This window comes from Poromitra crassiceps (assembly GCF_964638095.1).
Source record: "Poromitra crassiceps genome assembly, chromosome: 15".
Lineage (NCBI taxonomy): Eukaryota > Metazoa > Chordata > Actinopteri > Beryciformes > Melamphaidae > Poromitra > Poromitra crassiceps.
This window is the reverse complement of record NC_139634.1, coordinates 20,377,341-20,400,788: the sequence shown is the minus strand read 5'-3', so window position 1 is coordinate 20,400,788 and position 23,448 is coordinate 20,377,341. Positions and strand designations below refer to the sequence as shown.

Sequence of the window (23,448 nt, the reverse complement as noted above, 5' to 3'; positions counted from 1 at the left end):
AGAAGCCCGGCCGGGTGGCAACCCACAGAGCCCGGTCCCGCCACATTTGTCTCAGAATGCCCACAAATCAGTATTCAGGTTTCAACTAAATAAGATGTTTACAGTGTCTCTCAATACTTGATTATCCTGACTAGTGGAATATTAGTGTGCCTGCAAACAAACTCATAGTGGTTTATCACCACACATGGCTATGAAACTCAGAAATTATTGGTAAGTTAATTTGTCTATGAACAACCTATTGCTGTCAGGTTCAAATGACGAGTGCATATGCACTTGGTAATCATTCTAAAGGTGCTAAAGAATAGAGTTCATGACTAATTCTGTATCAAACTGAATATGTATAGCGATCTGGGTCCACATAAAACTGAATATGTATAGTGATCATAATGTATAGTGATCTGGGTCCACATCAAACTGAATATGTATAGTGATCTGGGTCCGCATCAAACTGAACATATAGTGATCTGAGTCCACATCAAACTGAATATGTATAGTGATCTGGGTCCACATCAAACTGAATATGTATATTGATCATAATGTATAGTGATCTGGGTCCACATCAAACTGAATATGTATAGTGATCTGAGTCCACATCAAACTGAATATGTATAGTGATCATAATGTATAGTGATCTGGGTCCACATCAAACTGATATGTAGTGATCTGGGTCCACATCAAACTCAATATGTATAGTGATCATAATGTATAGTGATCTGGGTCCACATCAAACTGATATGTAGTGATCTGGGTCCACATCAAACTGAATATGTATAGTGATCTGAGTCCACATCAAACTGAATATGTATAGTGATCATAATGTATAGTGATCTGAGTCCACATCAAACTGAATATGTATATTGATCATAATGTATAGTGATCTGGGTCCACATCAAACTGAATATGTATAGTGATCATAATGTATAGTGATCTGGGTCCACATCAAACTGAATATGTATAGTGATCATAATGTATAGTGATCTGGGTCCACATCAAACTGAATATGTATAGTGATCATAATGTATAGTGATCTGGGTCCACATCAAACTGATATGTAGTGATCTGGGTCCACATCAAACTGAATATGTATAGTGATCATATGTATAGTGATCTGGGTCCACATCAAACTGATATGTAGTGATCTGGGTCCACATCAAACTGAATATGTATAGCGATCTGGGTCCACATCAAACTGAATATGTATAGTGATCTGAGTCCACATCAATTTGGCAATTTGGCCTCGACTTCTTTGACACCTCTATACAGTCAGTTTGTATTACATTACTGTAGAACAGGGGTTCCCAACCTTTTTTGTGCCAAGGACCGGTAGACCGGTTGTCAATTTCAATGGTTTTAGTTACATATATATTTACTCGCCAGGTGGCGACAAAGGGTAAATAACAGCCTTTTGTGTTGTACTGTATGTAGCCTACAGTATTTATGTTTTTGTTTCAACTACAAACATAAATAAACATCAACTTGAAACTATGTTTCAACTACCACACACAGCCTATAATATTATAGCTTATGTTTATTAAAAAAAAGGTTTTTATTTTTTTTTGGACCGGGCCCGCGGCCCGGTACCAAATGCGTTGTGGCCCGGTACCGGTCCGCGACCCGGAGGTTGGGGACCACTGCTGTAGAACACACCAATAACACTGTTACTACCAACATCAATTCAGACTGCTATACTTTTAAAGTGTCAGCTGATAAAGAATACTATTCTGATTCTTCACTTTCTTTACTGAACAGACAAAAACAATTAAGATGACAATCCATTTTCTCCATTAGCTATATATGAAAGGAATTTATGTTGCTTTGTACAAGCAGCTTTTGATGTCAGATTTGACTATTGGGGAGATTCTAAGATAGGTTACCTTAATGCATCACAAACTAGCGATCCTGTGTTATTGGTTACTTTGAGAAATGTCAGTACTACACATCACAGTCATTTAGTGAGATGGAGTTGCATGTGCCGGGGCGATGCAGGACAACAGGGGGAGTGGAGACGGTGTCTGCCTCCTGGAGGCCTAGCTGAGCTCCTGCTGCCCACATGCTATGGCTGAAGGTTCGGGGCTGTCGGCCAGACGCTCGCCAGAGGTGGAGCTGGGTCCATATTTGCTCTCTAAGGAGCGGCCCAGAAACAGCCAGTACTCCTTCCGGATGGTGTCCTTCTCCTGCGCCAGGAGTTCACAAACCTTTGGAAGAGGAGAAACAAGAGGGGGGGGGGGGGGTCAAAATAATTTGTCGCAGCATTTCCGCTACAAAAAATCGGTCTCGGACATGTGTTCTGGAAGATTTCATTTTAACGGACAGTTGGGATAAATTCTGGACAAATATTAGATCTGTGTTTATTGAGCTTAAAAACAATTGATAGCAGGCTATAGTATATAATCTCGATTGCCGTAAATTCCCTGTGCCAACCACCCTTCTATGACCAGTCAATCAAACATAATGAGCCAAAATGCTTCGGGGTTGAGAAATGCAGGTCTCCATGCCGTGCAGCGTCGACGCTGACACACTGCCTTGCGTGCAGAGTCTCAGGCAAGAGCCCGCCAAGTCCACAGAGGGGCTTCGGGCTTGTTCAATGGAGACTGCAGTGGAATTTGCAGGGGGTTGTCTGAGACGGCGAATGAGGAAAAAGGAAAGCAGAGTCAAATTGTGTATAGAGGGAGATCATTTCAATGGACTTGGTGTCCGGGAGATTTTAATTTGTTTGACTTTGATTAATTTTAAATGGTAAAAGTCTGGCAATTACTGGATAACTGAAACACTGCAAGGTCGATGGAAATTGCTTTCAGTACAGCATGGAGTAAGCTCAAAACAGCAGTATCAAGTGACATCACACACAAGACAGCATTACATGACTGACATGAATATACAATATGCACAAATTACAACAAGACAACAATCACAGACCATATCTACAAATTTAAGGTGCAAGTACATATATGACAGAGTTAGCGCAATACAATAAGTGTTCAGAGTCCTTATAGCAGTGAGGAAACGTGATGTTTTGGTTCCCAGAGGGAATTAGCTGGAACAGGTGGCGAGCAGGGTGAGAGGGGTCAGAGTTATTTTATTTCCCCTTTTGATTGTGCATTTGAGATGGAGTGATTCAACTGATGAGGGGGCGCCAATGATCCTGGAGTTTAACATCAGTGGGTTCAGGGTTTAATGTCTCAGAGCTGTGCGTGGTATGTATTAAGATGATCCTCAGAACTTGTAATCCAATGTAGAAAAGCACTTACCTCGAGAGCCCCGCGTAAAGTTTCCTTTTGATTGTTCTTCTCCATGGCGTCCTCATAGCAATCGAACAGGAAGGCTAAAAGGTAAGGTGAGCAGTGTGTCTGCTTCAGCTCCAGCATCTGGTCCAGCAGGCCCGGATGAGACGACATACCGAGATCTTGCAGAATGCTAGGAAAAGGGAAGGTCAAAGCGGGATAGTGACATTTTCCATCTTTGCCATTTCATTCTCTATTTGCTGCTACATCAATGCTTGAATGGTGTTCGGACATAAACACAGCATAAATCAATGTCAAGCTTCGGTGCAATTCCACACAGACCGATTTGGGATTGGTACATTCAGATCTCAGAGAAAATACTAACGTTTGGATACAGACCACAATTCATTTTGACATCGGGCCTTCAACTGATTCACACCTTACCCTTTCAAATAGTTCCATGCGCTTTCATTGTGGGGAGCCTTCTTGATCTGGCTCAGACAATACCTTGTTCAAAGACAGGAAAATAGTGAGTTATTGTAAAGAATGATTGGTGACAATTAGTACTTGTATAATATGTTACATCTTAGTTCAATATTTTAAGAACATCTTTGTATAACAGGTGTGTTTTAGATCCCCCATTGGGAAATTCTGACCAACACTTATAAAATAAAATAAATATCTTTCTTGGCTAAGTGGGTGGTGTCTGTGGTTGGCGGCGGTGTCTGTGGCAGTGGTGTCACGATTGTGATGTCATCAGTGATGTTTGTCACACAGTGCTAGCTTGCATAAACACTGAAACTGGGTCACTTGGACATCTGAGCAGCAACTTGAAAGACATTTATTAACTCTATGTCCTCATGTCCCAAATCTTGACTGAATGAACTTACTGAACCTCTCGGTCCAGTATGGCTGGACTGGAGAAGCCTGTAGTGTGGGAAATAACAAAATGCCTCTGATTCCACACAGAGTTATTCCTCAGGTCTTCTTCCAAAAGCTTCTCCACATACTCCAGCTCGTCATCCCACAGTTTGTACTCCTGGAATTGAGGACACAAAATCCATTGAGTTTGGTTTTGTTGCAATTAGTGAGACCCCAATTTTGTGGTAAAATGCCTGGACAATTACTGGATGACCCTCTGTCTGTGCTGCCAGGCATGGTAGTTCTTACCTGGATGACCCACTGTCTGTGCTGCCAGGCATGGTAGTTCTTACCTGGATGACCCACTGTCTGTGCTGCCAGGCGTGGTAGTTCTTTGAATCTTGACTGAGAATGTCTGCGATGAACTCCAGCTCCTCAGTGGGATCGTTCAGCCACTCCACCACCATGCGTCTGTGATGCCTGCAGTGAGGAAAAACCCTCTTATTTGCAGCCCAATTTATCTATCATTTGATTCAATTATTTTAGAAATGTCCAGCCTCTCCAGCCAGCTATCTCTCCTTCTGTTCTCCGTTGATGCCTGTCTGAAACACACTCATCTCATCCTAGAAGTGCTGTAATGCACGTTTTTTCTGTTGGCATATTCAGTCAGTGGGAAGGGGGGTGTTAAGGATAGGATTGGATATTAAACCCATAGTATAGTTCATATGTTTGGATACAATATCAAATACACAGGGCGTATTTTCCTCGCATGAACATAAAACATTAACTCACCATGTGTCTCCCACACATCGCACAACCTGTGTTTATTTTTTTCTCTTTCGCTGTTATGTCTGTGAGACATTTCTTCAAATCGATAGCCTACATATCACTGCGGATGGCCACAAGACAAATGCATTTGCAACACTTTAAGGTTTCACACAACGTTAGTCGTCTTTTTACTACACAAAGAGGTGTGCATTGTATCCCGACGTGCAAATTAACCGATCCAGCTTGGGGAAAAAAGCACAATGTTTAATGATCCTCTGTTTGCACTCCTGTCATGCACACTATAGGTAGTTGTGTGTGTGTGTGTGTGTGTGTGTGTGTGTGTGTGTGTGTGTGTGTGTGTGTGTGTGTGTGTGTGTGTGTGTGTGTGTGTGTGTGTATAGAGCGAGCGCTCTCTATCTCTCTCGCTCGCTCTCTCTGCCAAATCATACAGCTTCCTCGCGGCCTGGCAGCAAATGCTTTGCGGACCAGCACCAGTCTGGGGCGTGGGGGTTGGGAAGCACTGGACTAGTAGTACATATACACTTGTACATGCAGTAAACACCCTAATCAGTAAAACCCTCACACTCCTGTTTATCATCACACAATAACTAGATAGACATGCGACTCTGCCAGCACTCACCAGACTTGGTAGTTTTTGGGTTGCTCCTCGATGATGGCAGTGATGTACCTCATCTCCTCCCTCAGGTCCTTCTCTAAGGCTTGGAGCAGCACTCGCCTGTAGTGCCTGCACATTCACAGAAGCACAAATTCTGTTGATCACAGATGACATTTTTTAAACGTATAACTTTGTTCTGTTTAATGACTTTGTTTATTGGTCTTTGATAGACAAAGTTGTAAATTAAACTATGATATAAGATAATCAACTCTGTTATTAAACAAGTTATTTAGAATATCAGCTTAGCAACATTGCTGTTGTTCCCTATTATTTATTTTTCTCCATTGTGTAAACATGCAGCATGCTCACCATACTGTGTAATTTGCAGCATTTAACTCAATGGCCTCAGCTGTCAAGGTGAAAGCTCGATCACTTTTTTCATCATTCTTCAGCAGCGCACGGAAATAGTCATAAACATCTGCGACTGTGGGTGAAACACAATACAGGTAAAAGTCTTTAGCTGCATTATTGCCAATGATCAGATTGGTCTTAGTGGCTATTTAGGGACACTGTGTTTGTGTTGTTTAGATGTTCCTTAAATGAAGATTGAGAGAAACTTATTAACAACCAAATGTATTTAATTTGCATCGTTTATGTTTTGCTTTCATTTCTTGCTTTTAGTAAAGAATATACACTGTCATTTAACTGAAATGAACAGTTAAATATGCAGGATGGAATAGGTGTCAGAGGTCACACTGTCTTTTGGTCACACTGCCTTTTGGTTTTGACCTTCACTATCCAGATTCTGGGCTAAAATATTTGACTGGTACTCTAAGGCAGTGGTTCTCAAATGGGGGTCCGGGGACCCCTAGGGGTCCGTGGCACTTTGCAGGGGGTCCGCAAATTTTTTTTGGGGGGGAAAGCTTCATAGTTCAATGAAAATATTTGATGCTTTAAATCTAAAATGGTTCATGGATTACATTCTAATCTAACAAACCTATCAATTTAAAAGTGAAGCACATTACCGTGGAAACAATTAAGCTTCACCCAAAATCACAAATCAGAATGAGGGGGTCCCCAGTATATTTTCTATCTTGTAAGGGGTCCTTGGCTGAAAAACATTTGAGAACCTCTGCTCTAAGGGCTATAAAACAACCCTTCAGCCGGAGGCGGAACTCGCCATCTTCGGCTGCTCAGAATCCTCTCCGCTCCTCCCTACGGCTGTGCAACAGTCTCTGACACACACTGTCGCCAAGAGACTCATTCTGAAAGAATGGAAGTCCCCCTCTCCACCCTCTTTCCAGCTCTGGTTGACGGACATGGTCTGTTATACGTATGGAGAGACTCGGGTTCCTGAGGACCAACTCACTTAAGAAATTTTCAATGATCTGGGAAAATAAAATATTGGAAAAAGAAATGCAGGATGGCAAAAGCTCTTCTCAATTGTATCATATCTTACGAATTGCAACATAGTCATTTTCCATAAGCCATGTAGACGCGATTTGCAAGTCTACTGACTGATATAAACAACCTTACACTTGTCAGAGTAGGCAATCTTCACAACAGGATTTGGTCCCTCATCTTGAGGAACAGGCTTCAAGTCTGCCCACTCTTTCCTGTCCCTAAAACACAGATGAGATAAACAAGTTATTTGATGTTAACCAAGACATTACTGTGAGATTTCTCAATTGATACGTGTTTTTTTTTATTGTCAATTATAGCTACGTTTTATGTTTATGTCTGTAACGTTAGTATGTCTAGCCGTTAGGCTATATGATTTTGCATTAGCGTTTCTTTCATTTTCATTGCGAATTTCTATAAACGTTACTTAGGTTACACTTTAATTGAATTTATACTAGGAATAATTTCTTAATTTTGATCACATTGAGCGTTAGCTAACGGTAGCTAATAATTAGCATAGGGGCCAGCTAACGTTAGCAGCAGCCACTCACACTCGAGGAAACGTTAACAAAACATTACGCTACCTGTAAAAAACATATCGAAATGGATCCCCAGCATAATCGATATCTGGGTCTCCTTCCACCTCCAAGTCCAAATTGTTGTCTTCTCTTAACTCAAATGATGCACTTGAAGTTCCTTCAAGACCTGACATTGCTAGCCTGCCAGTTTTAATCGTCAACGTAAAACGTCACTTCAGCGTGCTGCAAAGCCGCCTTCATGTACTGTCGGTATTTATGAATTTGTCAATGGTGCCTATGACCGAGAAAGCCTGAGTTGCCGTTTCATCTGATGTTAAAATAGTGTATTTCATATTGTTATTGTTTGGCATTCTGAGTAAATAATTTGTAAAGTTGTATTTTCACTCGTTTCCTATAGTCGCCACGATCTTCTCCTGCTGCCACCAAAAACCTACTTTTGTCAGGGACCTTTTTATTATCCTCGACAAAAAGCTATTGGACACACGACTGGATTTGTTTGCCAATTATGAAACCATAAGTCGTGGTTTACAAAGAGAACTTGAAGGCAACACCAAATATCGTTCAAGAATTGATACTGTATGAAGACACTGATAGTGCTTCCCTAGCCCTAGACTAGATATGCAGCACCATCCCTATGTGTAAAGCACTCCCATAACTAATTCATTAATCAGATGTTTGTTTCTAAACATATTAGACTCACTAATTGGTTTCATGTTTTCACATTAAACCAATTCATCAGTCTTGGACAATTCCGTTGCATTTTGTTGACATGAAAACATCTCTCCTACAACTAGTTAAATAGTACAAAAACCCCAGACAATGTTATGAGATTGTGGAAATGTGGAGATTGTCGATTGTGGAAACTGAGCTTCAAAGGTCTAGGAGACTGGCCCCCTCTCCTGGCAGGATTTGGTTGTTGTCTTGTGTTGTTGAAGAATGAAAACTATAAACAAATTTGACAGTACAAAGCTCTTGTATTTATAAAAACTGATATTCAAAGAAAAAAAATCAAACTCAGATCAAAAAGGGGGCTCTTAAACTAGGTTAACATTGTGATCAGACAGATTGCAGGCAGCAACATTGGGGAGAACAAATGTCTGACTTGAAATAATTTCTTAAAAGCTAGGTCAAGCTGAACTTTATTTTCATCGACGACTCTGGACATTATAAAAATAAATAGATGATTCACAGTCAGTGGATCGGAATACAAATTGTTATCAAAATTATGTCTTAGCCAGAATGAAGAATTTTAACATGCATAATCACTGTTCCATTGACTTGTACATGTTCAGAATACTTGTCCCCAGTATTTGTGATTAACAAAATCTGTTTTCAACAAAATCTGTTGACAAAATATGAATTCACCATTCAAATAAGACAGCTATGCGAGTTTGATATACTAGTTCTTCTCAACGAGGCTTCAGTGATGGCTTGACCCAAAACGTGTTCAGTGACTGTCTTCTTGATCCAATCCGTGTTTCTCAATGTAGCGTCTGGATGAGGAAAATACAAAGAAAACAGTTACCGTAAGTGTTTCAGGAGAATTTATTTGCAATTGCAAGGATTATCAGGGTTAAATAAGGGGCCTCACCTCGGTAAATTAATTGCCCCCCCCCCCCCACCCCCAATCCATAGTGGGCCAAAACAAAGGGAGTGCGGGCCTAAATGTGGGCCATGCTTATTCATTTGATTCTGAGCCGTATTTAAGCAGTAATAGGCACCTTCACACACCGGCGGCAGTGACCAAAAGTGGGTAAACTGCACTGCTCTTATTTACCAAGCCAGCTGATCTGTCACGCTTTATACCAGAGCAAACCAAACACAAAAGAACGTTGGAGAGCACAGCTTTCTGCTCACTGCTCGACACTGTCATTTATTTTGGGGAAATAGGGTGAATCTATAGGGAGAGATGACACCCTCCCCTGCTGCAGCCACAATCTGTGCTTCTGTGCTTCAGGCTGCTAAGACAGGTGTATTTTTACATCAAAAACCGGCCTGGCTCAGCTTTAGACTATATGGAGTTAGGATCACGTGGCAGACGACACCTGAAGAATTAATTTGAACTCATTAACTCTCAAACCAAATTAACTTTGCAAACCTGTTGACAGTTTTGGCTCAGTTGTGAGATGATGAGTATAATGAAGGAGCTTTGTTTTTCTGAGCTCTCCCATTAACATGAACTGAAGGACCTGAGGTATTTTTAATTAGCCATTTGTTGGGAAATGTACATCCAATCACCTGCCAGGTAGCTTTTTGAAATGTGCCCGCCCCATTCAAAGGTTTGCCGAGCGCGTTCCCAGGTAGTTATGTGAAAACAAACCATCTGGCAGCGCCAGGTTAGAAAAAACTCACCTTCTTGCAAAATTATACAGCGCTTCTTTCCTCTCTTGGAGGGACAAATGTCGGTCAGTTGGTGATTTCCCAAAAGATTTGGCAGCAGGCTGTGGATGAAAAGAGGACGCATTTGGAATTCTAGACGGACTGACTACATTTACACATATCAATCAAATGTAATATATTATATTACAACATGTGAGGACATATCTAAACTACAATTATACAACTCTTATTTGCAGGCACCTTATAACGCCCAATAATACTCTACTCAATTCTTCTGTTATTCAAATTTGGTCTGTTTACATAGTTCAGTAATTGGGACCTAAATGATCCTTCCCCAAGTGCGAGAGCTCAGAGGCAGCAGCCTGTAGAAAGTCCAAACCTTGATGGTGGGAGTGGGACCAGATGAAAAGGAAGAAGAGGTCTTAGAAGGCCCAAACGTAGACGTCCCGGTTGCTTCCAATGGCGCTTCCTCCGAGGTCTCCAGCAGATTGGTTATGGTGGTGTCGACACAATTGGTTTTCACTGCACACAATCCAGAGACAACAAATTACTTCAATGATCAGTTGTTTTGACAAACTTATGTATTATTTATCAATAAGGTGTCTTCTTGTCATAGACGTCTGCAGTGAAATGTGCAGCATTTATGGGAATGCCAAGCGGGAATGAAAGGTTCATAGAGGAACGGGCTGTTTGACAAAGCCACAGATAAAGAGAATGACAATACATCCGAGTGGGGAGGCGTGTACTATATTTGTGTCATACCTAAATCCCTTGCAATGACATTCAGAGGAACATGGGGCAGGACGTCCTTCACCTGCTGGGCCATCTTAATAATCCTGTGATCCTCTGCCCCTGAGCTCGGTACCAAGAAGCCAAGGGAAACAGAGCCAGGTCGGACACCTAGGTTTGGGGGGTGGACATGCTTGTAAACACACAAGAAATCCTCCAAATAATAATAATAAATGATCAAATACATGCAACAGAATCCTTCAAATTTTTGAGTACTATATATCCACAGAGGCAGGTGCAATGTGTGTTTGGGGACTTGCTTACTTGTCTGTGCCGTGGTGTGTCTTTTCCTTTTGATGTGCTCTGCTTTATCAGCTTTAGTGATCTGGGTGGAGACCAAGCCCAGTTCACAGGCTAGGAGCTGCAGAGGAAACAATCAAGCATCACTTTGAATAGCTCTACCTCTATTCCACTTTAAGAAATGGAAAGATCAGAGTTTTAAGGAGAAGATCAGAGTAATTTTAGTCAATTCAAAAGCCAATTGTTCTGGTGTTTTTGTTGTTGGCGTACTGGAGGCAGTAGCTGGCAGCAGTATACCGTTTATTAGCAATATTTGTAAAAGTCTGAAAGACTAAAGAAGACTGGAGTATGAGAGAAGATCCCAGGGTTGGGCGATATGTCAATTTTCCAACCGGCCACCGTCAGCCCATCAACCGATGATTGACAATATATTTGCGCATGCGCACGTAATTTTGTCATTTAATACCTTTCATGCTTGTTCTACTTAACTCAATGTAAATATGCCTACTTAGAATGTAATATTTCTTCTGGAGCTGCAGTCCAGTCTTTCTATTGATCACTCATTGACTCATGACATTAAGGAAATTACTCAAGTGTAAGTGTACCCAAAATGAGAAACATTAGTTTAACCTCTTGGACTTTGTTGGCAAACTCCTGCATGGACTCGCCATCTTGTCTGGACACTGGTGGGAGCCAACTGGGAGAAACAACAAGAAAAACAGAAAAGCGATGGAAGAAATCATTCAGACGGCGACACAGATTTGAAAAATCAAGTCAATAAAGCTTAAACTTGGGACGCAGCACTTTAAAACAATCCAAATACGTATGGCAGCAATTTACTTAGCAATGACTACTGTTTAAATGTTGCTGAAGGCTAACCAACATTAAAATACAGGCTAGAAAAGGCCATTTTAGATTAACCTGGGGTTGTTACTACTGTATTACAATAACAAAAGTTTTTTTTTTCTCCATACAGCTCAAGGAGAGCTTTCAATAATGACAGATGAAGCTGGTTGTACTTGTAGGGTCTTGTAGGTTCTAGTGTGGGACACAAGGGGAAAAAGCAGTTGATAGAAATAATGATACAAATTATTTAGTACCTTACATGATACACTGTGCATGGAGCAAAAAATGTCCACAAGAGTTCCATCAGCCAGCTGGACTCTGGTGTGCTCTGTGGACAGAGAAAACAACATCAACTCAAGCTGTGCTCACACCAAGATATTTATTTTTCGCTCTGTCGCTTGATTCAACCCTTTGGAATCGCTCTGTCGCTCTGTTTAAATCGCTCATCAACAGGCACACGAATTGACGGACATGTGGGGGTTATAACGTTACGCAATGTCATGATATTTGTCCACTACGAGCCACCGTCATTGTTTACAAGCGTGCTCCTAATGCGAGCTCCATACCGGTAGGACAGACTTCACTTCATGTCAGCTGTCAGCCTGTCAATGCGGTTTGTTGCCACACAATAAACCAGCGGTTTGTTCCAAGCCAGTGTGATCCTTGACTCGCTCTCACACGGCAGCCAATCAGCGTTGAACAGCGAGCGACTGATGCCAGCGTATTTTCGCTCGAGTTGGGATATTTCATCTCGGGCGACGAGCGTGTTTTCTCCCTATCGCTCTGTCTCTGCCGCTCTGACGCCCAGCGATTTTTCTCCCAGGCGAATGAATATACGCTCAATCGCTCGTTTGCATTGACTTTGTATGTAAACTCGATGCCAGCGAAAAACTTTAATAGGTCGGTGTGAACGCAGCTTAAGTGGTATTACTGTATATAGCATTACAGTGTATCCTCAAACGCCCTACATACATTCAATGATATATTCCAGGACAGTTGTGCAGGGACTGTGTGGACAAAGATAGCTGTGGTTCTCCAACAGTGCTCGATTTGAAATCCATTGTCCCTGTGTCATTTTGAAAATATGTAATTTTCTGTTACCACTGAAAAACGCACGAGGCGTACCGAGTTTGTAGAACTTCTTTGTGGTTTGAGGCATATGCTGACTTGGGATGAGTCTATGAATATGTGAAATGCTTTGACATTTCGCAACTCAATCTTACAACAATTTTGACATATCATCTTCACTGACTGAACATGCCCAACTTCAACCACTGCTGTACAGAGCACCACAGGGCACATTTTATTCTCTGTTCTAATGACTGAAACAAAGAAATATGGCCTGATTCAATTTATGCAGAACTACATTCATCATCACTTCCAGTTGTTCTGTTACTGGAAAACTGGTATATCAAACAAAGGCTTTTCAGGATGCATGGAACCATTCAAATCCACTATAAAACATGTTGCACTGGAAGTTTATGTATTTTAATATTTTATATTTCATTATCATCATCAGTATATAAATGGGAGCTGGGGCTCTGTCTCTGTTCATTTCTCTGTCCCACTGCGATGTCATGAATCCCACTGTGACATCAGTGATGTCATAAATCCCAGTGATGACATCATCAGTGATCTCATAAAGCTGACATCATCAGTGATGCTGGTCTCATTGGCCACACAGCAGCCGAGTTGCGTGCAAGGCTGCGCAGCGGGCGAGCTGCGAATGTGACTTGCAGGGGCAGCTTGGCGAGCTGCAGAACGAGTGAGCCTAGGAATCGAGCGCTCGAAGCGCACGAGATCCCTAGTTATTATAAAGTACTCTATCCTAACTCATTGTATGCAGTCACTCGTTTGTTTATATCTGAACATGTAACTGCTTCTCCATGTACTTGGGTTAGGGGTGTCACAGTACACAGAAGTCATGGTTCGGTACGTACCTTGGCTAAAGTGGAGTCTGATTTTGAACACAGAATTCAAGATCTAAGCAAAGTTTATGCCATTAATAGAGTATATTAGCAATCATTTGGTATGGGTATATTATTTAGGCATGCGTTCCCTGGACCCCATTTTATATATTCTATTTTGTGTGTATTTTGTGTTACAATTCAAGTTTAAATTACATTACCAATGCAAGCAATGGTCTGGTCACCCATAAGGCCACAGGCTGAATGGAGTCAGTCAATGAGAAAGGCAGAGAGCTGAGGGAGAAAAAGCAGTCAGTTGATGAGTCTGCATCCTGTTGAGAAATGATGTTTCAAAATCATATTTTCCTTTTTTCAAAAAAAAAAAAAAATGCAACAACAGAAATCTGAGATCAGTTTGTCTGTCTTTAAAAAGTTAATATGGCTAATAGTTATGAAACCTGAAGAGTGAGAGTGTAGAATGAGTTCGGTAATAAGGCTGGGTGGGTATAACTTGTAAATTCTTCTCACTGATTATTTGCTATCTCTACGAAATTAGGTTTTCAACACTTCCAGTGAATGGAAATATATTATATATTTTTCACAGTGCTGCCACTGGCCTTTACCACTACTACAAATTAACATTTAATGGATTTAGAAACCATCTAATGAAGCAAACTGCTGCTGAGATGTGTGAGGGTGCTTGGGAGGACATACAGATCCTTTCCAAAAAATTTGAATATCATGGAAATACCATGGATGACCGTGGGCTTCAGCGGATTGCCAAGTAAAGACGATTAAAAAATTTGGCGGAGATTCAGAGGGAGTGGAATGAGGCTGGAGTCAGTCAGAACTGAGAACTGCTGATTTTCTTCACACTATTCTAATTTCTTGAAATACTGTTTTGGGGGTTTTCTGGAGCTGTAGGCCAAAATTATGAAAAATGAAACAAATAAAGGCTAGAAACATTTCACTTTGTGTGTAATGAATCTATAATCTATGAAAGTTTCACTTTTTGAAAGGAATTATGGAAAGAAACTAACTTTTTTAGTCTGTAGTCAAAAATTCCTAATGCAAATTGATTTTCAGAAATCTGCAAAACAAACTTAAATATACCTGATCTTATTGTAAGGTGCTCTTCCCAGCTATTTTACATTTGAGTGTATCTAGAATGAGTATAGTAGTATCTAGATAATTCAGCTGCAGCTACACCTGGTGATCAGTTTCTCAGCTTAGAGACAACTGAAATGAATTATATTTAGCCGTGGTTTCCGTTTCTCCCTACCTATTTCCCTGTTGAACTCTACAGGGAAATTAGTAGGGAGAAACAACTGCCAAAGTATGTATCTTCATTCTGAAGCTCTGTGGTAGAGGAATAATGATGTGTGGCAGTCATAGTGAATCGATCGATCCCTCCACCCCGCTCACACCCAAAGTTATGATCCCCCCCACCCCGGCCTGCTCACACCCAAAGTCATGAGTATGGAGTCCAAATATTTAACATTGTCTCTGTCCCGTTACTTAGGAGCTCAAACTGTTTTTCCTGTCTAGAACTAAGGGACTGTCTGATATTTAGGTGGGGGGGGGCTACTAAAAAATATGAAAACACCAGTTGTTATAGCGAGTGGTTTTACCCTGTGATAAAAAGACGGGCACTGACCTGAACTTGAGCAGGCCAGCACGGCCGTTTGTGGTGTCCTCTTCAGGAAACAGAAGCAAAGGCAGGACACCTTCAGTGGAGCAATACCTCTGAAGAGACTCGGCTATCACTCCCTGGACTGATGCTGAATGCATTTCCATGAAGCCTCTGGCCCAACACACAAAACCTGTGGAGCCGTCCAGCTGGGGCTAATGAGCGGAAACAGACACAGCAGGTCATAAGCATGCCATCACACTCAGCAAGTCATAAGCATGCCATCACACTCGGCAGGTAAAAAGTCAAAACCATGTCGTGTGCAAGTGACTTGTTCTTTTGTGGAGAGCTTCAGGGTGCACACACCTACAGTTTGATTTCTTTGGTCCGAGCCAGAGCGGAAAAGCTTACTTTTGGCTTTGCTTAGGTTCACACTGCCTAATTACAAACAAACCAGGGCTTGGAAACCAAAGTCAAATGGACCGTAAGTAGAGTAGACAGAGCTTTGGTAACCTGGCATGCCACTATGTCATCAATGGTGGACTTGTCTGGTTTTGCCATGAATTACAGTCAAAACCAGTTAAAGCCCCCTCCAGTGTATTTTGTCATTTTTAAGATATTTCATGTGTTGCTGGGTTTTGCCCTGGTCTGTTGATTAGCCGCAATGTTCGCCACTGTATTTTGTTAACAAATAACCTCATTTTGGGCTCAAAGTCCTAAAAATAAGCTGTTGGTAAAAACGGGTGATGAAGTCAGATCAAATCAGATAATGATCGGACGAGTGATGTATGATAGACAGTAAATACAATATTTACAGTAAATACCCTCTGCCGATAGCTAGCTGTTAGCCCATTAGGTACATTTGCTAACGTGTTCACCAGGCTCAAAATGCCGCAATAACTTTTAACCAGTTCAAGTCACACTCAATATCAAAGCCCATCAGCTTTGATATCTGTTGGCCAGTTTGTTGACAATAAGCAATATTTTGGCTTCTAGATTTATTTATTTTTTAACTGAGATATGACACAGTATGACACATCTATCTACTTACTGTATACGCATCAACATCTGTCTTACTTATTGTATACCCACAAAAGCTCTGCCCTACCCATCGTCATGCTTTTTTTTATAGCAGCTGGTAGGCTATAGCAGTATGTCGTTATCCCCCACCTTATATCAGCTTTTATAGCAGTATTATAGTTCTAACAGTTTCCATTGTACATGCATTTCATCCATCAAAGTCCTAGTTAAAATGTCTTTCTTTTTAATAATTATTAATAATAATCAATAATTACGTGATCACCATGTAAACAAAAAACTTGCTTTTAGGTAGCATGCATCAAACTCTGTGTTGCCAGATTGTTTGCATAGACCTGCATTTGCCTAGGCGTGAGTGTGCCTTTGTGTGCGTTTTGCATAAGCTCTTTTGTTACAACTAATTTTCCAACATATATTCAAAATTCACCCGTGTATACAAAATAAGGGGTGCATACAAACACTTGTTAATGAATCTGTGGGTGGACAGAAAGGCGATCTGGTAGAGTCTTTTAAGCAGTAGGTCACAAGACAACAACATATCCATTAACAGCCATGTTAAAGTGTTCAATAAGTCACTGAACCCCTACCGTTTCTAGATAACAGCATCAGCTAGATGCCTCAAATGTGAAAATCCTACATCTGGCTTTAACGAGGCACCAAGTTAGGAAGAGTGGAAAATGCATTTAAGAAGTCAAATAGCCTGCCCCCTGGAGGAAAGGACAAGCCTGGATGGGTCAAATGCAGAGGACATATTTCACCGGCCACCGTCAGCATGAGTGTGTGTGGTGGCCGCATGCATGTGTTGTAGTGTGTTCGTGTGACAATAAAGACGGGCTGCCGTCTGAAATCGTTTACTCACGGTATTGCAGGGAGTCAGGAGGTTAAATACTCAGTATTGCAGGGAGTCAGGAAGTTAAATACTTACAGTATTGCAGGGAGTCAGGAGGTTAAATACTCAGTATTGCAGGGAGTCAGGAAGTTAAATACTCACAGTATTGCAGGGAGTCAGGAGGTTAAATACTCACAGTATTGCAGGGAGTCAGGAAGTTAAATACTCACAGTATTGCAGGGAGTCAGGAGGTTAAATACTCAGTATTGCAGGGAGTCAGGAGGTTAAATACTCACAGTATTGCAGGGAGTCAGGAGGTTAAATACTCACAGTATTGCAGGGAGTCAGGAAGTTAAATACTCACAGTATTGCAGGGAGTCAGGCAGTTAAATACTCAGTATTGCAGGGAGTCAGGCAGTTAAATACTCACAGTATTGCAGGGAGTCAGGATGTTAAATACTCACAGTATTGCAGGGAGTCAGGAAGTTAAATACTCACAGTATTGCAGGGAGTCAGGAGGTTAAATACTCACAGTATTGCAGGGAGTCAGGAGGTTAAATACTCAGTATTGCAGGGAGTCAGGAGGTTAAATACTCACAGTATTGCAGGGAGTCAGGAGGTTAAATACTCACAGTATTGCAGGGAGTCAGGCAGTTAAATACTCACAGTATTGCAGGGAGTCAGGAGGTTAAATACTCACAGTATTGCAGGGAGTCAGGAGGTTAAATACTCACAGTATTGCAGGGAGTCAGGAGGTTAAATACTCAGTATTGGAGGGAGTCAGGAGGTTAAATACTCAGTATTGCAGGGAGTCAGGCAGTTAAATACTCACAGTATTGCAGGGAGTCAGGAGGTTAAATACTCACAGTATTGCAGGGAGTCAGGAGGTTAAATACTCACAGTATTGCAGGGAGTCAGGAAGTTAAATACTCACAGTATTGCAGGGAGTCAGGAGGTTAAATACTCACAGTATTGCAGGGAGTCAGGAGGTTAAATACTCACAGTATTGCAGGGAGTCAGGAAGTTAAATACTCACAGTATTGCAGGGAGTCAGGAGGTTAAATACTCACAGTATTGCAGGGAGTCAGGAGGTTAAATACTCACAGTATTGCAGGGAGTCAGGAGGTTAAATACTCACAGTATTGCAGGGAGTCAGGAGGTTGATGATGTTGTGGTCAAACTCGGTCACGTGATTGCATATGTACAGCTTGGTGTTTTTGTCTCTGGAGCGAGGGTTGTTCTGCCTCACATGCATCCCCAGGACTGAGCACATGGTCCTCACAATAAATCTAAGAACATAAAAACATCAATATAAACATGTACCATAGAGCAACTGCTTCTGTTTTCCCTCATATTTCCACTACTACTTATACTTCTTCTGCCCAAACTCTGACATCCAACTTCTTAGTCATACCAATTGCTATGAACTGCATTCCCATATTTATACTACACAATCTTTGGGACATGTGCTATACATTTTCTTTTCAATACTTTATTCTTGGATATTTACTTTTATTACTTATTACTTTCACAAAAACATAAATAGTATAAGGGGGTGATGATTATGGTGCACCGATCACCGATTGCCGATCGCCTATGGGAAATATCTGCCCAACCGATCATCGACCGATCACCGATTACCGAGCACCGATATATAAACTCCTCAAAAAAAGTTTGGAAACGTTATTTCGCTCGATTATTTCTCCCCTTTAATAATACCAATTGGTATTGTATTTTATATCGTTGGAAAGCCTGATTAGTGATAGGGCTTTTTTATTTTATTTTTTTTAATATAAAGAAATATCGGGAATCAGCCGATTGCATATTTGAGGTCAAAATCGGCCGATACAGATTGCGTGCCGATCGATCTGTGCACCCCTAATGTTAACACTTTTCAACATTTTTCCCTGCCTTTATCTGAGAGTCAAAGGGCTTAAGTTTGCCTTCCCCACTATGACTAGTCTGCCTTTATCTGTATCTGAGAGTCACTATGACTAGTCTGGGGCCATAAGCTTTGCATCTGCACATCCGGTATAGAGCGGAAACGGCAGTAGCGGATCCGGCAGATGGTCTGTGCTCCAAAAAACAATTGCACTCTGAAAACAGGGACGTCACGCTAAATAAATACGGTGTGAGTTCTCTAGCTATACCTAATCAAAAAATAATAATAACTAAAACCATTTGGAGCTAAAAACAAGCGATAACACTGCAGCATAAACCGGAAAAGGAACAAGCACCAGAAGACAAACTAAACAGTAAATACTAGGCTCTCATTTGAGAGAGAGCCTACACTATCTCAATGGACTTTGAGTATGTAAAAATAGTGCTAGGCAGTAGGGCCTTGAGCAATTGATCAATAATCTACATATCACACTGCCCTGAATACATTATGTATTATTATATTATCTCTAATGACAGCAGTGAACCCTCTTGTAGCTGTGACCTTTGTATAACTAATGTCCATCTCTATGAATATCTACTACAGCCTTTTCATTATTGCTGTAATGCATGAAAATTACCTGGTTGTTACTATAATACGCCTGTCTGTTTACCCCACCCTTCCCTACCCATGAAGTTCTGAGGTCATTTTAAATTCAGGTCTCCGACTCTGTCAGATAAAACACTAAATAATGCCAGTATTTTCTGTTTATTTTAAAGGCACGAGGCAAGATAAAGATAACCAGTAACTGAGACATATCCTAGACTAAAGGCTTTTGCACACCAAGTCCGTAGTTTTGTACAAAATTGTTGCATGTTTTAAAATACGACCTCATGTTGTGTCAATCTCATTTACACACCGACTCCGAAACGTTTGTCCGTAATAAAAGTTTTCGGAACAGGTTTGATTTTCTGCGTTCTTCACATCAGTAAATAGCCTTTTGCGAGCTGCTTGACCCGTCTGTCTTTTTGGATGACGGATTAAAAAACACAACGAGAAAAATTGACTGTGTGTGCAAAGACCTTGACAGATAAAATGAGATTCAGAAAAACTGAAGCAACCTAGTGCCACTGCCAAGTCATCTTGATTTTTGTTCAACACTTTTTCATATTAAATACTTACCTTCTAACAAAACATTCTGGAAGTGCACAGCTAACCAAGAACACATGAACACCAATGAAAATCCTCAGCAGCATCAAACAAAGGCCAACTGGAGAATAAATCAGCAAAAGCAGGAGAACAAGTCCATCTTTGGGAAATCTGTACAGGGGGGAAAACATCATCATTTGTAGAATTTGACAGATTGACAACACACTACTTATTTAATTTCTATTTCTTAAAAAAAAGTAAATCAATCAATTGCTGTAAATTTAAGTGCCCTATTTTGGGATCAAAAGTTGACTGTCTCCTTAAAGGTGACTAATCGTTTGCCTGCCTGCAGAGGACAGTAAACCACAGGGAAATACTTTATCTTGGATGCAAATACTTGCTCTGATTAACAGTATCACTCGCTCATCAGATCGATGAAGAAACAACCTAACGTTGGCGTCATGTCATCCAGGCTCCGTCATGACATTAGTGACATTACTAACTAAGCTAATGTCATCATCATTAATACATCCAACGTCCTTCAGTGTCACCTGGCCGGCTAATGTTAGCTTAACGCTAACTGTGATGTGTTTTTAGAATCAGAATCACTTTTATTGCCACAGTATGCAAGTTACATACGATGAATTTGTCTTGGTGTCTTTATGCAGCGTCAGGTCTATATACAGAGATAAATAAGTAGGAAGATAACTAAAAGACAAACACAACTTTGCTTGCAAGTGCAATCAAATCAAATTAAATCAAATATATCTATACAATACATGCGTGGAGGAGTGTTCCGTGGATATGAAATGATGTTACGTTGAATTTACATGAAATTTACAGTCCGAGTTTAAATATGCATAGAAAGGGCATACTAGAAATCAGTAGCTATAGCAATGCTTTATAAAGCTTAATGATTAACACAAGCGCTAGATTTATTGAACCTACTGGGTTAGCCAATTGTGTAATTGTAGTTAAAGGTTAGCTAGCTAGCTAGCGTTAGCTAACTTACCGACGAAAGTCAAACATGTCTTCAATCCCCCGAGTCTCCATGTCTGCCTGTGTGGGGGAGCCTGCTGCCCTGAAGCTAACGCGCTAAGCACACAACAACTTGCTTCTTGAAAATAAATGAGTCATAACTTTCACGACAGCAGCGTTGTCAACTGCTGGGGAAACTGACAGCTAACCACGTTGTTACCCTGTCGAGATAATGGTTAGTTTTCGAGCAGCGCGGCGAGTTAAAATGTTAGCATTTGTTAACAGATGTTGTTAGCATGGAGCCCTGTGCTAGCCATGGTGCTAGCATGGCTGCGTAAACACTTCCGGTTTGGATTCTTCTTGGGTTGTATCTATATATAAATATATATAAAGCCTAGATAGCTTACCCGCGCTGCCGGCCAATGGAGAGCGACGTCGTCGCATGGCGGCCATCTTGCTACAGGGAGCTACTAGGAGTTATGAGCATCTGTTGTTGGGTTAGTATGGCAACATCAGATGATCATAACTCCTAGGGAAATGGATGAAACTGCATGAAACTTTGTGCCTGAATCCCTCTCATGGCATAGATGCTTCGGTTTAATTTTGGTGTAATTTGGAGCCCATCAAAAAAATAGTGTTTTTAGTGTTTTTTTTTTTTTTGGTCGTATCTCGGGAACGGAATATGCTTGTAATAAACCAAACCGTTTGTAAATCCGTCAAGATTTCAGCGAGTTATGAGTATTTTTGTCTGTGCAGGTCACCAGCTACCATAGAACGTACCAGAAAGGCACTGTAGCAAGATGGCGGCCGTTCAACGACGCTGGTGACTCCGCCTTAAGCCATCTAGCCTTTATATATATCTATGGGTTGTATGGTATGGCTTTCCGGCTAACCCTCGCGTCACCAGGCTCTACTTTCCGACAGACTGCTGCCTCTCTCAGGCCAGTACAGAGCACGTCCCCAGAGCGAAAGAGAGAAATTGAGAATTAAAGGAACACTCCGCCCATTTTCAACCAGCTTTGTATCATTAGAACATCAGTAGTATATCAGAAAACTGTAAACGGTTTTGAAGTCTGTCATTTAATTTGGCAGTTATTAGCTGCTTTCACACATGTTTGGAATTCAGGAGTTATCTAGAGGCCATGCGGATGGCTGTCATGTGTGAATGTGTGCATGTGGCTCATGCGCGCTCCTGCGGAGCCTCTTCCTAGCCGGAGGGAAGTCTTGGGCTCAGGGTACACACAGGGGCGGATTGTCCCCCCCCCCCTCCAGAGCTCCGTGAAGTAGTCAGCTCGTGAGTGCATGAGGACAGAGACATCGTGACAGATTATTATTATATAAATAGTCGATGTGAATGAGCGAGCAAAAAACACATGCCAGCTCAAACCTCCTCCGTGTGCGACAGCCATAACATGTTGCTGGATTGCTGGATTGAAAGGCTCATGGCTCTGATCTGATTTCATGTCTGCTTTAATAAGCATTTTTGGACGCGAGGGTCGTCCCGCTTCCCAGTATTGGACATCGCTAGGTAGGGTATCTGGATCTGGTTGCGTTCATGTCTTTGATTTAACGTGTACACAGCGTTTGTTAAGATTCAATGGCAGAACCGCAAATTCCAAGTAGCGTCAAGTCAGGCAGTATAAAACGAAAACTTCCGGGTATAACCTTCGCAATAATGGCAATTAAATAAAGTAAATGCACGTGTAATGTTTTTTGTGTGTGTTTCGAAAGATACAGAACGGAGATAAACTGGAAGAATATCTGCTCCCTTCGAAAAGTCAATTTTAACCCGTAGTGAGTCGACATTCTGATTTTTTGTTATTAAGTAATCCAACATTTATTTTATTTTGAAGGTAAAAACGTCTAGCTTCCTGTATTCTGTATAATTCTAGTAGGTTGGATGCATTTTAGGACTGAACATAGCAAAGACCTGTTTTGTTTGTAGTGCTTGCGACTCGAGGAAATCGATGCATCTGGGCGTGAGTTGTAGGGTTGTTTAATTAATTACTTACTAACGTTATGCGCAAACGATTATATGCCGTGAACGTTAGGCAGTTATCGCCCATTATGTATTTTTCGTTTTCACAACTCGTGTGGTCATGCCCAAATTCCCCCACCCCCGCCCCCGCCCCCTCTCTACTTTACAAACTCTGCGGAGGTGCTACTCATGTGTGAAAGGGTACACTTCACGTATCATCCGGGGCAGGCTCAGTGGGGGGCAACCCTCACCTGATCCGGAGTTCATGTGTGAAAATAGCTTATTGAGTGTTAAAGTGTGATTAATAACTCATTAACTCAAATCAACTCTCAATAACTGTCAAACTATTCATCATTCATCTAGTTTGACAGTTATTGAGAGTTGATTTGAGTTAATGAGTTATTAATTTGAGTTAGTGTGGACCAGTGATGTCACTGGT

General features: G+C 41.2%; 2 protein-coding genes across 2 annotated transcripts; both read right to left on the bottom strand.

The window, feature by feature from the left end:
* Nucleotides 1-1,600: 1,600 nt before the first annotated feature.
* fnta (farnesyltransferase, CAAX box, subunit alpha) lies at nucleotides 1,601-7,608 on the bottom strand. The gene is made up of 9 exons (XM_083651652.1): nucleotides 7,452-7,608; nucleotides 7,003-7,088; nucleotides 5,836-5,950; nucleotides 5,491-5,595; nucleotides 4,436-4,562; nucleotides 4,112-4,260; nucleotides 3,666-3,728; nucleotides 3,249-3,414; nucleotides 1,601-2,195 (listed from the first exon to the last, which is right to left on the bottom strand). The coding sequence occupies exons 1-9, from the start codon at nucleotides 7,577-7,579 to the stop codon at nucleotides 2,028-2,030; spliced, it is 1,107 nt and encodes a 368-aa protein (XP_083507778.1). The 5' UTR covers nucleotides 7,580-7,608; the 3' UTR covers nucleotides 1,601-2,027.
* Nucleotides 7,609-8,399: 791 nt separating this feature from the next.
* On the bottom strand, nucleotides 8,400-21,352 carry aup1 (AUP1 lipid droplet regulating VLDL assembly factor). Its single transcript, XM_083652302.1, has 12 exons — nucleotides 21,066-21,352; nucleotides 20,087-20,224; nucleotides 18,164-18,314; nucleotides 15,186-15,373; nucleotides 13,750-13,822; nucleotides 11,876-11,949; nucleotides 11,406-11,472; nucleotides 10,800-10,896; nucleotides 10,509-10,646; nucleotides 10,126-10,268; nucleotides 9,759-9,847; nucleotides 8,400-8,899 (listed from the first exon to the last, which is right to left on the bottom strand). The coding sequence occupies exons 1-12, from the start codon at nucleotides 21,104-21,106 to the stop codon at nucleotides 8,854-8,856; spliced, it is 1,245 nt and encodes a 414-aa protein (XP_083508428.1). The 5' UTR covers nucleotides 21,107-21,352; the 3' UTR covers nucleotides 8,400-8,853.
* Nucleotides 21,353-23,448: the final 2,096 nt, after the last annotated feature.

What these genes read in the sequence shown, in the direction of transcription:
- fnta (XM_083651652.1), bottom strand. Translation starts at nt 7,579, where the DNA reads ATGTCAGGTCTTGAAGGAACTTCAAGTGCATCATTTGAGTTAAGAGAA. An exon ending in GATTGCCTACTCTGACAAGT is followed by an intron (nt 5,951 to 7,002) that starts GTAAGGTTGTTT and finishes TTTCACCCACAG; the next exon opens with TCGCAGATGTTTATGACTAT. An exon ending in GCATGGAACTATTTGAAAGG is followed by an intron (nt 3,415 to 3,665) that starts GTAAGGTGTGAA and finishes CCCTTTTCCTAG; the next exon opens with CATTCTGCAAGATCTCGGTA.
- aup1 (XM_083652302.1), bottom strand. Translation starts at nt 21,106, where the DNA reads ATGGAGACTCGGGGGATTGAAGACATGTTTGACTTTCGTCG. An exon ending in ACACACCACGGCACAGACAA is followed by an intron (nt 10,647 to 10,799) that starts GTAAGCAAGTCC and finishes CCCCAAACCTAG; the next exon opens with GTGTCCGACCTGGCTCTGTT. An exon ending in GTCCCACTCCCACCATCAAG is followed by an intron (nt 9,848 to 10,125) that starts GTTTGGACTTTC and finishes TTTCATCCACAG; the next exon opens with CCTGCTGCCAAATCTTTTGG.